At 41.2% G+C, this 16,398-nt stretch overlaps 2 protein-coding genes across 3 annotated transcripts; both read right to left on the bottom strand.

The window, feature by feature from the left end:
* Positions 1-34: 34 nt before the first annotated feature.
* polg2 (polymerase (DNA directed), gamma 2, accessory subunit) lies at positions 35-4,218 on the bottom strand. Of its 2 annotated transcripts, none has more exons than XM_034203288.1 (8): positions 3,291-4,217; positions 2,590-2,695; positions 2,156-2,261; positions 1,553-1,738; positions 1,004-1,141; positions 806-886; positions 495-595; positions 35-403 (listed from the first exon to the last, which is right to left on the bottom strand). In XM_034203288.1, the coding sequence occupies exons 1-8, from the start codon at positions 3,760-3,762 to the stop codon at positions 238-240; spliced, it is 1,356 nt and encodes a 451-aa protein (XP_034059179.1). In that variant the 5' UTR covers positions 3,763-4,217; the 3' UTR covers positions 35-237. The 2 variants fall into 2 exon arrangements, with proteins under 2 accessions (XP_034059179.1, XP_034059180.1); XM_034203289.1 differs by having other exon boundaries at positions 115-403; positions 2,156-2,256; positions 2,594-2,695; positions 3,291-4,218.
* Positions 4,219-4,901: 683 nt separating this feature from the next.
* Positions 4,902-14,065, bottom strand: LOC117537984 (probable ATP-dependent RNA helicase DDX5). The gene is made up of 13 exons (XM_034203457.1): positions 14,025-14,065; positions 12,458-12,641; positions 12,258-12,354; positions 12,026-12,159; positions 11,584-11,649; positions 9,040-9,181; positions 8,741-8,901; positions 8,289-8,461; positions 7,957-8,067; positions 7,747-7,808; positions 7,576-7,635; positions 5,915-6,136; positions 4,902-5,690 (listed from the first exon to the last, which is right to left on the bottom strand). Exons 1-13 carry the CDS (start codon positions 14,063-14,065, stop codon positions 5,254-5,256), a joined length of 1,890 nt encoding a protein of 629 aa, XP_034059348.1. The 3' UTR covers positions 4,902-5,253.
* Between the last annotated feature and the right edge of the window lie 2,333 nt (positions 14,066-16,398).

The following is a 16,398-nucleotide window of genomic DNA, read 5'->3' as shown; positions in this document are numbered from 1 at the left end:
CAAGAGCACAAGGACAATCCCAACAAAAAAGTCAAACATTTAAGGGACATTCTGAATCCTTTAATGCTTAAAATGAGACAGAAATAAACTGACTTAACATTTATTCCAAATCTCCAACAATTCCTATACGAGTCACATGGAACTTCCAACAAAGCCTGAATTGAACTGCAGGAGATTCAAAACTAAAGCAGCACAATGTTCAGACTTTCCTTCCTGTTGCCATAACAAAAAGTCTATTCAGAGGTTGTCTGCAGCAGAAATGTATGTGGAGAGAAAGCTCTTGATTTCAGAGATGTGCTTGGTCTCTTTGATGGTGGTGTCTCTGCTGCGGACCAGAACAAGGCCACTCTCCAGCGTGTTCTCATTGATCACCACCGTGAAAAGCACTCCCATCTCATCATACCTAAAATGCATCAACAGAGAATCAGATTAGTCCACTGATACAATGATAATTTGCACCTTATGATCAATTTAGATACTGATTTGCACTTTACTTTGTGTTCAGCTGCTCCATTGATGTTGGCATTGTTTGAAGATACCCAGGCCACGTAGAAATATTAGCCTCTATAAACTCCTGCAGCAGCCCATCACAAACCTACAAAAAAAATCAAACACTGATTAAATATAGTTCCTCTATTTCCTACAATACAAGCAAGTTGTATTAAATACTTCAGTGCTGATTATATCAATCACAAAAAATATAATTTGTACCGAGCCCTTTCAGGTGTGTATACATATTTATATATAAACATTTAATCAAGATAAAAAATAACTTATCTGTGAGTCCAAGACATGTTTTTCTTACCTGTCGCAGCTCGACAGTGGCCCCCCTGCCAATGTCTAAAGCCACTTTAATTGGAGCCAACACTGGGTGCAACTTGAGAACCTGAAATTAACAGTGAACCAAAATTCAGAAACACAGAAAACCACAACATAAAAGTGAGCTATAAACATCCTGATAACTGTTCTTATTTAACAGGCTGTGTCAGCTCTTGTTTATCACCTTTCGCTGCAGCATCTTCTTCTTGCTGTCTTCTTTCTTCAGCTGCTGGAGTGAGTTGGATAGAAAGGCCATTACACCGCGGTCCATGTTCCCAGTTACTGAGATGACGTGAGGGACTGATTTCCGACCATCTCGGCACTGTAACATGTTTAGAAAGAGAATTAACACTGTATGTGATTACACTGAGGAAAGGCAACACTAGAAGGGAATAGTTTCTTGTGTGTACGAGCTTTGATAACACATTAGATGTAGCCTGATAGCCAAAGGTGTTACCGTCATTAATAATATCAATAATCACACCTATGTTTTTCCTGAATTAAAAATGTCTTCTGTAAAAAAGCTATATGAAGGGAAGTGTCAGATATTTATGGGAGACACTTCATTTCGGGGAGGTTTGTTGACCCCTATAGCCTAGAACAAAGGTTAAAAGAGAAGATTCTAAAAAATAACATTGTCCATTGATAAAGGTTAAAAAAAAATCAGTACACATAGTTAAAAACAGTGGCTTTAAACTGGAGAAGGACACTTAAAAAGAGGTAGCAAACTGACCTGCAGTTTGGCGCGGACTCCGTTGTGTGTGTGCAGCAGCTCGGTGCTTCCTCTGCTCCACAGCGTCTCCACAGGCTCCTGTCCCCACGGGAACCTGTAGAGGATCCTCACACCACGAGACGCCGCCTCCTCCAGTTCCTCCTCTGGGACATCACTACTGCTGAAGTCTGATGGAGACAGGGAAAACTGGAAAGACAAGGTCATGAGCTGAAGTTAGCATATTGACTTTAAGTAGGAGTGACTTAATAATACAAACTTATTGATGTTCAATTCTTTGACTCAAACATCAGGAGCTTTCTTGGGAGAAATGTTGTGGTATGGGGCATCGTAGGACCATCAGTGAGTATACAGTATCTTAAAGCTATAATATTAAGTATCAATGATGGGGTCAAAAGATATTTAGATATTTTTAAGACACAATTTTGACAAATATTATACAGTATAACCACCATGTGATTGTAGATTTATTCTTATCCAAGTAAATCAGTAAAACATGAGAATACGTCATGTTTTCAACATTTGAATAATGTGTGCGTATCTTAGACACGATAAGGTTCTGTTTCGATTGATTCCTCTGATATACTCATATTTAACAATACTCACTTTCCTCCACCACTTGAGTCTCTGTCGGTTCCAGTGATCCAGCCACTGAGAAGAGGTTCGAGGAGGGCAGAACCAAACCAGAGACGCCTGGGTCACCTCAGCTGGGCTGGCGGGAAAAAATGTTTTCATTATAATACTTTGGGACCCATATTTTAGCAGTTTACTGTATTAAAGAGTATACTTTTGTGAAATATAGCACAAATAAATACGTTTTCAAATTAAGGCAGATTATTTTGGTTATGAACAAATACTTGTCTTCATATAACATATAGGTGATAATAACATCAACTTGTCAAGCAATACTTAGAATTAAGGGTTTCAAAATCCCAACTGGAATATGTGTAGAGCAAGAATATCCTTTGAACAAGTATACGTGTCCACACACCAACAGACATGCAGACAGACAGAGAGACAGACAGTAGATGAAGCCTCACCAACCAGAGCCATCTGAGGGCTGAAAGCACAGCCCAGTCTCAGCCAGGCCGAAGGGCAGCTTCCTGTTCACCAGCTCCAACGAGGGGACAAATTGCTCCAAGGCACCTGAGAAAAAAACACGTACTTAACTGGGGTTGTTTTTTTTATTAAACATATTTTACTTCTTACTCCAACAAAGTAAATGATCAAGGTGGAAAACAGGAGTTTCATTGTTTTGTTAAAAGGTAATGCTGCTTTATCTTTTTATCCCATTACAAGATGACTGGTGTAATATTTTGTAATCATCATCGTTTTCTTAGGCATGTCCATAACTAGAAGATAATAGAGAAAAGGTTAAGACAATTTAAACCACATAAATTGATGGCTACTGGGAAAAACAACCGATATATATGTACTCAAAGCTCTTGTGTTAATAGTGAAGATGATGATTACAATTAACTGTCTTGAGTCCAATCTGCCAAAATATTGTCCAGCTTTATTTGGATAATTAGTAAATTGAATGCATCATCTGTCTTATATCTTGGTATTGTCACGGTTTCCCCCCCTAAAAACCACCATCACTTGGTTATGTAAAGTTGCGTGAGAATTGTTTTTATTACGTTGAAATCATTTTACTACTCAAACTTCCCCATACATGAAGTTGCAAAGATATAATAATCAAAGAGTGAATCTCTGTGGAATATGTTCTGCAGAACTCTACCTTGAAGAAAGCCTGTCCTCAGTGAAGGGGACCTCTGGATGAGTGTTTGTATCTTCTGCAGGAGCTGCTGGTTGCTCAGTTCTTTCTGTCCAAGTATGTGTTTTAACTGTTCACTCTCAACAATCCTCAATCCATCTGTTGCTGTACCCTTACTGCTGCTCAGAGTGTTTATCCCAAACACCTGCTGTGTGGATCCGGTCACAGAGAGCCACCACTGCTGCAGCAGGTTTCTCCTCAGCTCCATGCCCAGAGGCCCATAACAGCAGCTCATCCCCCGCTGAAGGAGCTCCGTGTTAGGCTGACCCGGTGAAACATAGTGCCTGTCCACACAGAGCTCCAGCAAAGTCCTCACTTGATCCACAGCCTCCCCAGGGGGTGAACTGCAGAGTCTCCTGGTGTGTTGCAGAGCCAAGGTTACTCTGCACGGTGAGGGTTTCAATTTGCAAACGTTTCTGACACAGCAATATAACATGATGAGAAGGTTGAGAGGGGTTAATCCAAAGAGTGTCTATTGCAGTGATGACTTCTCATGAGTAAACCCCTCCTGAAAGACCACAGACAGTCGAAATAAAACTTAAATGCCAATGTTATATAAATATTTATTTTCTATAATCGCTAGACCTAAATCTAGCAAGTAACCGTTCTTAAAACATAAAAAGTTATTTGTTTTTGTTGAACCCAATATGATCAATGAGATCCTCCGTCCGGTCAGCGTTACTTTAGCTAAGCTAACGGCATGCATGCTAACGTTGCACACATCAAACTATCAGAGCATGTCGGTGCATTTACAATAACATGCACTCACCGGACAGTTTCTAATTACTGTTGTCACAGTAAATACACAAAGATAGCCGCATGATACATTTTTGAAATTCACAGGAGGTACATGTGATCGATGACCCGGGCCGGAAGTGACATATTACATCCGGGTTATGGAACATTCTTTCAGAAGGTGTTTTTTTTGTTATTGGAAAAGAGTACTGTGTCCACAAAAATATGGTTTAATAAATAATATGCAAAAATATATGCATCATAGGTCAAAAATAAATGTATCGAAAACATTTAGATATTTGTAAAATCATAGTGCTATAAAGATGCAGTTCATTATAATGTGAATGTCCTTAAGAACATTAATATAAATGTCTATATGAATTGCTTGGCTAGTTTTCTTTATATTATGTTGGATATACACCGTAACACACATACTGTGATTAAACAAATTACAGATTGTTTTTTCACTTCTTCAGTGTTGTCTTATAAAAAATGTTAAGTCTTTTCTCCCTTGACTTGGATAAAGTGCTGTTGAGGAAATTCTTAATTTATGTTTAGTTGTTTTTAAAAGTTGAAGGATACATTTAAGTAATCATTTAAAGATAGAAATGTTAACATTGCAACTAGCCATCACATATCCAAGGGGGAGATTACCTCATTGTCCTGGTAACACTGGTGGTAACTGCAGCCCTGAACTAAAGTCCTAGCGTAATATGCACTTTTGCATTCAGGTGGGTTGAAAAAGGAAGAATCGCAATATTAGTACACCTGCAAAGTGACTTTTGCGTTGTAATAGTTCTATCAACCCAACCTTCCAACACAGTAAACACAACACACAGGTCCCATTTTCTTCTTTTTATTTAAAAGGGTCACACTTACCCTTTTTAAATGATCTTCATAACATCACTATTAAAACACACGACTGAAAACTGAAAACACAGCATTACCTAGTAAAAATAAATTACTGAGGAATGTAACAAAAAACAGTGCATAATTGCACATTAGGAGATTTGTTTTTATGACTCCAAAATAATGCTCTGGGTTTACTGGATAATTCCAACCCTGCTGTAAGCAAAACAAAGTGAAACAGTACAAAGGATAATAATAATAATAATAAAAATAATAATAATAGTGTAATATTTCAAGACAAACCAAAATCATGTTGGTTCAATTTAATCTGCACATAACTTATCTACTGTGGGAAGGTTGGTGGCATGGGATAGGGCACCATTGGTGGTGGTGGAGGCTGTTGGGCCTGTGGTGGTGGCTGAGAGTTGAATGGGAATGGTGGGTGGTTCATGCCATTCTGAGTAGCCCTCTGCATGCCCCCAAACTGAGGGGGGCCCTGGAAGCTTTGGTTACCAAACGCACCCACCTGGTTTGTGGGGAAATTACCCTGTCCATTACTGTTGCTGTAGTTGTTGTTTCCATAGTTACCACTAGAGTTACCACTGCCTCCATAGCTGCCACCATTTTGGGCCTTATTACCACCAAAGGCACTCTTCGGCCCACCGCCAAACCCTCTATCCCCGTCCCTGTAGCTAGTACCTCCGAAGTTACTCCTCCCACCCCCAGAATACCTATCCCGACGGTCATCCTTGTAGCCACCTCTTCCACCCCTTCCACGACCTGCATGAGATAGAAACAGGACAGTGGAAGATAAAACAAGAAGAATCTCAATTATTCAAAAAAGGGGTCATTTACAGTTTGTCAGTGTTCATGGATACACATTCTAAATAAAGATGCATACAATATAAATCAGTGACATAAAGTTGAGACTAAATACCAATTCTCACTGACTAAAAATATACTACATCTTCCTTGAAAACCATTAATAAAGTTTTAAATGTTACCTCCTCTGTCCTCTGCCATTTGGATCAGCTTGGGGTTAATGGCCTGGTTGGCCTCGCGCAGCACAGCTATCAGGTCACTGGCTTGTTTCATGTTGTTAGGGGTGAAAAAGGTGTAGGCTGTGCCCGTTTTTTGACTCCGGGCTGTGCGTCCAATGCGGTGGATATAATCCTCGGAGGAGTTAGGATAGTCATAATTGATGACAAATTTCACATCCTCCACATCTGTGAAAGTGTTGCAGTGTGGCAAAACAAAACATGGAGGCCACAAAGGATTTTGCACACCACAACAGCCAGATCAAAGGGAAAAGTTAGCAACTGTGAAAGCTGGGGGAAGAAAAAACGGTCGTTAGGCTGTGGAGGGAAAAGTGTTAATACAACATAAGATTGTGTATACATCTACTCCATGGGAATACTACTGTGGGAAGAGAGAAACGATGCACACTCCAATTGCTTACCATAATCAAAAAGATCCAAAAGACATTCACTCTCCCTTTTGTTAACCAAGGGAGAAAAACAATGGATTTAAGTCTTACCATAAAGGAGTATGCATTCACTAGTCCTTTCCCAATGCAGCGAAATCCCCCACAAATTGTCAAGTGACATCCAGGAGCTTCTACGCAGTTGGGCCTCGATGTGCACTGGGGCCTCCTCATGTGCCAATATAGGACCATTCAGTGGTACATTTTTGCAGGTCCATTTTTCCCAGTACACTCTCAAAAGAAGCTTGATATTAAAGGCCGCACTGCAAGTCTTGCCAAGATAAAATAGACCAAGTTCTAATTTGAACAGGGGCCCCTTCAAAAAAAATGACAAAGGCCCAAGCATTGAACCCTGTGGGACCCCTCACCGAGCACGGAAGAATTCCCCCTGCCCCCTTCATCAGTCTCATCAAGGCAAGATCTTCCAAGAAGCCAGTGTTCACTTGAGAAAATGTCTCTCGTTGGCAGGTCTCGACATGACTTTAAAACGCAGGCGAGGGAGGAACTTTGGTTTGAGCTGTCTCACTCTTTTTCCTCTCACTAGAAGTTCCCACTACCCCCTAAACACATGTGCCAGGTCTCATCAATTTTCAGAGACAAATACAATATTTCAAACTGCTCTCTCCATTTCAAGAACATCCAGCACTTTGATGGGAAAGAAAACAACTGAAAGCTTACCCATGCTATGTTATACAAGCTCCGAAAGGTAACTATTGTTCCAAATCTCAAACAAGTGACTTGCAATACAGCGCTCTCTAACACAAAAGCATGCAAGGCAAAAGTCACGACAAAGGATATATATATTTTTTCTTTTAGGTTTGAGTTGGAAACAGCTGGATGGCATTTGTCAGGTGAAATCCATGGACAGAGAACAGATGTGTGTGTCAACACCATATCAGTGACAAAGGCTTAGCCACACAGCCTTTTGAAGATCACTGGCACACAGAGCTTTCACCTCTCTAGGCCCACTGGGTGGCAAGCCAGTTGAGCACTTCCAATATGTCATCCTTCTCCCTCTCGAGGCCTGGGACTGTCATGCCTAGCGCCTGCCACAAAGACTGCACCTTAAGGTGAGAAAAACTCAGAAAATGCATAGAAAAGTTAAAGAAAGCAAACCAACTTTCTTTAAAAAAAAGTGTAACACTGATAAAAAAAAGTGGTAATACTCAATGTCATACTGACCCAAGCCACGGGAGGCCACATCGGTGGCGATGAGGATTGGAGCTTTGCCATATCTGAACTCTGAAGGGAGAGGGACAGTATTTAATTTAAATACAGAGCAGCTTGTGAGAAGGATTATTTAACGCTGTTATTTTTTAATTGTAACCTGCCAAGTTATTTATTGCATCTCACCATTAAGGACCCAGTCCCTCTCCTGCTGGCTCTTGTCTCCATGAATTCCCATTGCTGGCCACCTGTGACAGACATATTGGACATTAAACACTATCGAACAATAAGTAAGAGACAAGTTATCATTGGGAATAGCCTGAATGTTACCTGTCCAGATAAACAGCAGAATTAAAAAGTATATTTATTTAAGTGGATGAAAGAGGAGATCCTTACCCATCTCTTCTCATCCTCCTGGTGAGCTCATCACAACGCCTTTTGGTCTCCACAAATATAATAGTCTTGTTCTCCTTTTCACTCATTATCTCCTCCAGCAAACGGATCAGTCTGATACAGAAGAGATAGAAGATAAGACAACAAATATTTTTTTCACAAAATGAACCTTATGTTTCTACTGATGCATTACAGTCAAACACTGAAGTAAGATTAAATAAACAATTTGTTCTTTAACTATGTGACTATGAAACAAGATTTTCAGAGAAGAGGACTAATAGAAGGTTTTCCTCCCCCCATCACACTAATAAAAGAGATAGGGATCCTTCACTCACTTGTCCTCCTTCTCCATGTCATTGCAAACATCAACTATCTGCAGGATGTTGTGGTTGGCACTGAGCTGCAGTGCCCCAACGTTGATCTGAACATAGTCCTTCAGGAAGTCCTCAGCCAGCTGGCGAACTTCCTTAGGCCAGGTGGCGCTCCACATCAGGGTCTGACGATCTGGCTGTTGGGACAAAAAGGATGCGGCTTGAAAGTATTTATCGGTTAAATAATTAAATTAACCAGTCCAATATATTGTATCAATAATCTTGGTGAGTTCTGAACTACGAGTATTGGTCACAGGTGATTTGGTGAACTTGAATGGCTATGTATTTCATTCCTAAAAATGTGTCATGAATAAAGCAGCCAGGTTATAGAAATGTTTGTATGTTTACTTTAGTGTGAGATCAAACCAATGAGACTATCAATGATCGCCCAAGGGTCAGAAAATAACACAACCTACCCGAATTTGTTCCACTATCTTGCGGATCTGAGGTTCAAATCCCATGTCCAGCATGCGGTCTGCTTCATCCAGCACCAGATAGGTACAACGACGCAAATTAGTCTTACCACACTCCAGAAAGTCAATGAGACGACCTGGGGTAGCAATGCAAATCTCTACACCTAAAAAGTAAATATAGTATGATATATTTAAAATAAAAGCAATAAAATATTTTATCATAAAATCAATGACTGATGGCAGAGATGAGTCACATGAAAAGACTAATATCTACATAGTGAGAAATGATTAAGTCAGCATACCCCTCTCAAGGTCCCTGATTTGTGGTCCCTTGGGCGCACCACCGTAGATGCAGGTGCTCTTGAGACGGGAGGCCCTGCCGTATTCAGCAGCCACCTGTTGCACCTGCTGAGCCAGCTCGCGGGTCGGCGCCAGCACCAAGCACTGAAGAACGATGGACACAATTTTTCTAAAATATTATTTGTGTATGGCATCCATCACAAAAAAAGATCAAGGTAAACAAGGGTACTACCGCTACTATGCTGTTTATCTTTTCATGGTAGACACTCTTCAGAAACAGCAGAGAAATAATTATCGTGCAGACCAGAACAACAACTGCCCCCCTGGCTCTGTGTTGCATGCCAACCTTTATCATTAGCAATGTATCTGCCTACCTCCAAACAGGGGTTAACAAATATATTATTTTTTGGACAACCTTCTTTTTCCCCAACCAGGTTGCATTTAAGATAGCAGCTTCACTTGTTTTTGACTTGTTTTGCACATTATATTTGTTTTAAACAAATGTTGGCTATGCAGCGATATATAAAGGCATGCATGAATCATGATATAAAGACTGGGCATCATCTGGGCCTTTAGCTATAATATTGTGATCGCTCAAAAGTCATTTTCTGAGCTTTAAAAAAACATTTGTTGGACTATCAATATCATATTGTGCTAATAGAGACAGCAAAGGCCTGTACTACGAAGCAGGATTTTCGCTTAGCCACTAACTTCAGGGAAAACTCGGGGTTTCCGGTCCTACGATGCTGGTTCTCTTTTTAGCAGGCAAGACCTCCATGGTAACTTATGCTGAGCGGCTAACCTGCCCCGGAGCAGGTTAGGTTGCAGGCTAAGATCTCAACTCAGTGAAAGCACTGCCTGCTGGCCAATCAGAGCTCAGTGTGCAGAGTTTAAAGCGATCAAGTCATATTACAGGAGAAAGGAAATACAGAAAAACTGCCGTTGCAGGAAAGACGGCCGGCAAACGTGAACATTAATATAATATCACCTCCCATCTTCAGAGCAATCTGACTATTATAACATAAGCGTTAAGAAAGCTTACTTAAATATCTGCCCCAACATAAGTAACCGGATCAGAGTAACATTAAGTACAGTCCGTGGCATATCACATCATAATGTATCATATATTTCCTTATTTGAGTCAGCTTCTTGAGCCGTATCTGGCCGTGCAACGCTCACAGTGTCACATACTGTATGCAGAAGTATTATTTTAAGCAACACATTAAGTTGACGAAACACTCGAGTCAAATGTAATTAAAGTCAGATCGTGTCTTGGACGGGGCAGTGATATCATAAACCTGTTAATGTACGCATTCAAACACTTTTTCTTTTACCAGCTGTATTCACCTTGCAGGTGCAGCTATGTGGCTTTGATCCTGGATAAAGTGTTTAAGTCATGGATGTTTAAAGTTTAACTTCTTCATTATGTCTAATATTATAGTTGACTTTTCATTCAGGAAGTATGACGCGCTGCGCTGTCAGTACGCTTGTCCATGTTTGTGATTGGTCGAATGCTCCAAATACCACCCCTTTCATGTGAACGTGCACCTAACTAGATAGGACACGGCTGGCTTGAGCGATCCACTTGATAACCAGCGTCGTAGTACAGTTTAGCGAGAGCGCGTATGTTTTGGATTAGGCCAACCGGCTAACTCAAACATATCCAGGTTAGGTTGAACCAGCTTCGTAGTACAGGCCTCAGGTCAGATGAAACAGTAGATTGATTGATTGATTTTATTTCGAACAAGTAAAATAAATAATTACAAAACAAAACAAATGTTGCAGTGCATAGTCATGTAAGAGAAATCAAAACAAAAAAATGACATTTACAACAACAACAGCATTAGCAACATAAACAGTGCCACATCTAGTGTTCGAAAAGGAGTGAGAAGAAGTATAATTTATTTAATCTCACCCCCTTGTCCCTAAATTATTTACAATATCTACAATACTTATCATTAATTTGTATTGTTATTATTAAGCGGCGACACACACACACACACACACACACACACACACACACACACACACACACACACACAACACACACACCACACACACACACACACACACACACACACACACACACACACACACACACACACACACACACACACACACACACACACACACACACACACACACACACACACACACACACACACACACACACACACACACACACACACACACACACACACACACACACACACCACACACACACACACACACACACACACACACACACACACACACACACACACACACACACACACACACACACACACACACACACACACACACACACACACACACACACACACACACACACACACACACACACTCCCTCGAGAAAATAATTTCTCTGTATTTCCTCTTGAACTGGTTACTGTCTGGACATCGCTTTAGCTCCACAATTACACTGTTCCATAGTCTCACTCCACAGGCTGAGATACAACAAGTTCTTCTGGTTGTACGAACCCTATGCATTTTGAATTGAAATTGTCTATTGTTCGATAGAACAATAGATAATCAAGTGTACTTACTATAGGTCCATCTCCATGCTCCAAGAATGGTTGATGTTGAATGTGTACAATTGCAGGTAGGAGATACTAAAGAAAGAAAATGAAAAGAACTAAGCTCTCAAACACATCTTGACTCATTGAGCACATGCATCAGTGATCCAATGTGCAGCCAGCTGCCTAGTAATCAATGTCTTCCACAATATGGCAGGATATATTCCTTCCCTCAGCTGACATGTTTAGGTAACATGTTTGATAACAATCTGAAATGGTTATTTATGTATTGTCCTAGTTCTGTTCAATCAGTCAATCGCTCTTGGCAAAGGTGTAATGAACTTAGTTCCGCAATTAAAACACTTTGTAAGCAGTCTAAGCTTTTGCCAAAAGTGTATTTCCTATCAGCCAAAAACATATGTATCTCGTATAGATGGTCTGAGAAAGAATAATTGGAAAATGATTCACTTACAGCAAGGGTTTTCCCAGACCCTGTTTGAGCGATGCCAACCATGTCTTTACCACTCAGCGCAACTGGCCACCCCTGAGACTGAATTGGAGTTGGATCAGTCCAGTTATGATTGACAATGACTTCCATGACGTAGTCTGAAGAGGGAAGATACGCAAGGTAAATTGTTGAATGTCAAACTTTTGAACAATAACACATTGAAAAGGTAAAAAGTGGAGCATTCATTACTACTCACTTGGAAATTCAGCTTCATGGAATTTTATAATTGGCTTGGGGCAATCCCTGCCTTTGACCGTAACTTCTTTGTTTCTTCGGTACTGTTCAATCTCTTGCTGGAATTGAAAGAAGACATTAACCACCATTCAGAATAAACATACTGAAAAGCCTGCAGATAATAAAACATAGAAAAGGGAAAAAGCTATAAGTGGGTCTTACAACTGGTCTGCGAGTTGAATCTGAATGTTCCTGGTAAAAGTTCTTCTGAAACTTTGGAAGCTCGTCAAGGTTCCAGTGCTTCTTCCGCAGCCTCTCACCAGGGTTGCCAAATTTTCCCGGAGGAAGTCCGCCCCTACTGCCTCCACCGCTACCACCACCAAAACGAGGGGGTCCTCCACCATACCTTGTGTGAAAGAAAGAGACATATAGATGATGTAGTGTCAGAGATCATGAACCTAATTAAAAGGGTTAATCCACAAGTCAAGTCAATTAACTAGTCATGGATAGTACTACAAACCTGTAACAGTTGCCATGTTAAATTTCCCTGATGATCTCTACACTTTACCTCGGCTAATCGTTGGAGGCTTTGTATGGTTTGAAAGAGGAAATTATAATATTGATTGCAAAATAGGAAGGTAGCGTTTTTGTACTCTGATTCATACAATGCTTTAAAAGTCAGAATATCTCTGCAATGACATTTCTGCTTGCTTTTTAGAATTAGAATAGAATTGGTAGGGAGGAAACCCTCTTTAATGGTCACACATGCAGAGCACACAGCAGACAGTGACATTTGTTCTCTGCATTTAACCCATCCTAGTACCAGGAGTCTAGTACTAGGAGCAGTGGGCAGCTATTGTACAGCGCCCGGGGAGCAATGGGAGTAGGGGGGAAGAGGGGTGTCGGGTGCCTTGCTCAAGGGCACCACGGCAGGGCAGGAGGTGAACTGGGACCTCTCCAAGTAGCAGTCCACACTCCATATTTAGGTCTGGTCGGGGACTTGAACCGGCGACCCTACAACTCCCAGTCCAAGCAGACTGAGCCACTGCCGGTTACTGCATTAAATACCTGGAATGATCCTTTTACAAAGTATGGTGAAATACAGGTATCTGCAGTATTTCCACTCTCCCTGTGTTCTAGCTCCACATTGATAAAAGTAAATAAATGGCTTGAGGCCTTTACCTTTGTGAGTGAGGACACAATCTTCCAAAAGATAAATAGTGGTTCTTAACAAACCCAACACTTGCAGTGCCACATTTTTATTTATAGACCTTGCATATTGGCGTATACAAAGCCCTTTATGAAACATGAAACTGTCAGACTACTGAGGTGGGATTGATATACATTATGGGGCTCAGCTTTACCTCACGGGACATTCTAGTTGACAACTTGACACAATTAATGGAAATGCCCCTTGTTAAAAATAAATTGGTCGTCTGCGACACAGATATTGCCGTGTGATGAGAGCACTGACTGCGTCACATGGTGAGAGCCAGCCGGCTGCAGGCTGCTCTACCGCCGCCACAGAGCTGTCATCAGCTGCCATTTTACCTCCAACAGACAGGGAAATAGAAAACATTAAAGATATGAACAGGCATGGACGCTTGACCGAATTAAAATGTGTGTGTTATATTTCACTGCTCAAATGTAGCCGTATAACAACTAGTGTCAAGTCTGTCGACATGGACTACAGGACAGCTGTGTTGTTTTGATCCCTGACAGCGGTGTTAAGGCTTGGCAGCTCACCTCAGTTAACGATCATAAAACCCTCCGCTGGCACTTCACTTACCCTCTATCTCGTCCACGGTCTCTGTCTGAAAATCCAGGCATTATGCGGCAAACTACCAAGTTTGATGTACGCTTCGTTTGAATCCGATTAAACTAAACAAGATTGTTCGTAGAGCTGAAATTGGCACAGGCAAAACAAAAAGAAAATGCCGGCAGACAAAAATATGTCTGGAGAGACGGATGTGAGGTCATGCAGGCGGATAACATTGTATCACTGCGCGGAGTATAACATACGTGTGGCACTATTTGTTGTCCTGTTCTGCAGGTATTTGGTTGTAGAGTCCATAGACATCTCAGATTGCTCAACAGCTCGCCATATTTGACCCGGTCGGCTGAATGGAGACATGTTGATGGGGAATTCGTTTTTCTAATAACGACACTGGTGATGTGTTATTCACCTCTCCTTCACATAAGGTGTTCCTTATTTAGACCATTTAGATTAGATTCAATTTAGTTGTAGGCTACTTGTCATTGTACGTAATAGGCCTACAACGAAAAACGAAATGTAGTTTATTGCATCTAACTGGAAAGTGCAAATAGTAGATAAGGTTATAGTATGTGTACATATACAGTATAAAAAGGTTATATAATTGTAATATATGGTTACTAAGGAAAGAAAAAGTGATGTTTACAGATATTACGTTCCCTTCCGAACTAGGGGAATCAAAGGGAAGCAACACAATCAGGTATTGGTAATTATTACAAGGGGTTTATTTTAGACAGCAATGTAAACAAAAGGCAGACAGGCAGCCGGAAACAAACAAAGGAAGGACTCTAACACAGGAGTCTAGTTATATGTGGGGGAAATAAATACTAGTACACTAACTAAAGAAAGAAACAAAACCTCACTTAGTGGTACAACTAACAAAGGGAGTCTACACAAAACACAGCTAAACTAAAGGCAACGGTCAAAAATCCTAACTATACTCTAAACACTAACTAACCTACTCTACACTCTACTAACACACAATATCACACGGAGATAGACACACAAGATTAACCACAGAATGAAGAGCAAAATGCGAGAGGCGTCTGTTCACTCAACAGAGCCTCCCGAGTGATAGTTGTTCCCGGGCTTTAATTATCTGCAGCAGGTGTGCGCTGGCGGTGCGCTGCGACTGGAAGACGTCGGGTCCGGCGTGCTCCAATCACGATCTTCGGAGGCGGACCAGAGGATGGGCAGCCAATGATGTCAGGGCTACTGCGCAGTTTATTTAAATATTACACACACAGCTGAAAACACTCACAGGCAGATTAATGAGCAGACAGAAACAGCAACCGTAACAACAGATAAGGTGCATGGTTTCTGGATATCTCAAGAAAAAGACAAGAGAGAATGATTTTGGGCATTTTCTTGCAGGAAAGGCATCATCAGACCACACCGTGATAAAGTTGGTGGGTTTGCTTTCAGACATGAGTGTTTTCTAAGGCTCCTCAAAGGTAAGGCATTGTGTTTGCTTCATTAACCAAACAGCATTTTTGCTAGAATGACACATGAAGCAGAATTATTTAAATTGACACTCAAGTAGCAAAACCTCAACCAATATCTGCAAATATAATCACATTCTTATGAAAACACTTCACACACTTCCCTGAATTGGACAAAACAATCTTACATCACTTCATGAGAAGAGTATAGACCTGCTTTTTACGAGTAATGTGGTTAGATAATGTCACGATTCTCATGTTATGTCACGTTTGTATGTTTGGGTGTTTGCTGTCATGTTTTCCTCCTGGGTTATTGTCTGGTCCTTTTCCCTGTGTTTTTCCTCCCGTCGTTAGTTTCCCTGGTGTGTCTAGTTGTCTGATTTTGTTCACCTGTTGTCCTTGTGTTTCTCCTCCCCTGCCCGGCTGTTTCTCGTCTCGTGATTACCCCTCCCTGTATTTAGTCTTGTCTCTTCCTGTGTTCAGTGTTGGTTCGTCTTTTGTTGGTGACTGAGTTCACCGGTGAGTGTTCTGTTTTGTCGGTGTTAGTTTCATTATCCTTGAAATAAAGGTTTATCAGAGTTATCTGCATTTGGGTCCTGCTTCCTTCACTCAACCGTGACAGTACGAACCAACCAGAAATGGACCCAGCAGATGATCCTTTTGAGGTGGAACTACAACATTTTTCCTTTTATTTGGCTTGCTGCTATGATTGGTGGAAGGGAGCGTCCAGTGTTCTGCAGAAGGAGGCCGCTCTGGTAGAGGCGCACCGGTTGGCTATGGAGAAACCAGACTTGGTGAAATTCTTACCTGGCTGGATTTTGAACTTCCTCTGGGTGTGTGATTTCCAGCCTGCTGACTACAAACGTCTCGGTGTGTTCCGTCTGGAGTCAACCCATGCTTCTGCCCCTGTTCCTGCTCCTGTCCAGGAGTCGTATTCTGGAACTCGT

The sequence above is a fragment of the Gymnodraco acuticeps genome, unplaced genomic scaffold, assembly GCF_902827175.1.
Source record: "Gymnodraco acuticeps unplaced genomic scaffold, fGymAcu1.1, whole genome shotgun sequence".
NCBI lineage: Eukaryota > Metazoa > Chordata > Actinopteri > Perciformes > Bathydraconidae > Gymnodraco > Gymnodraco acuticeps.
This window is presented reverse-complemented; position numbering and strand designations above follow the sequence as displayed.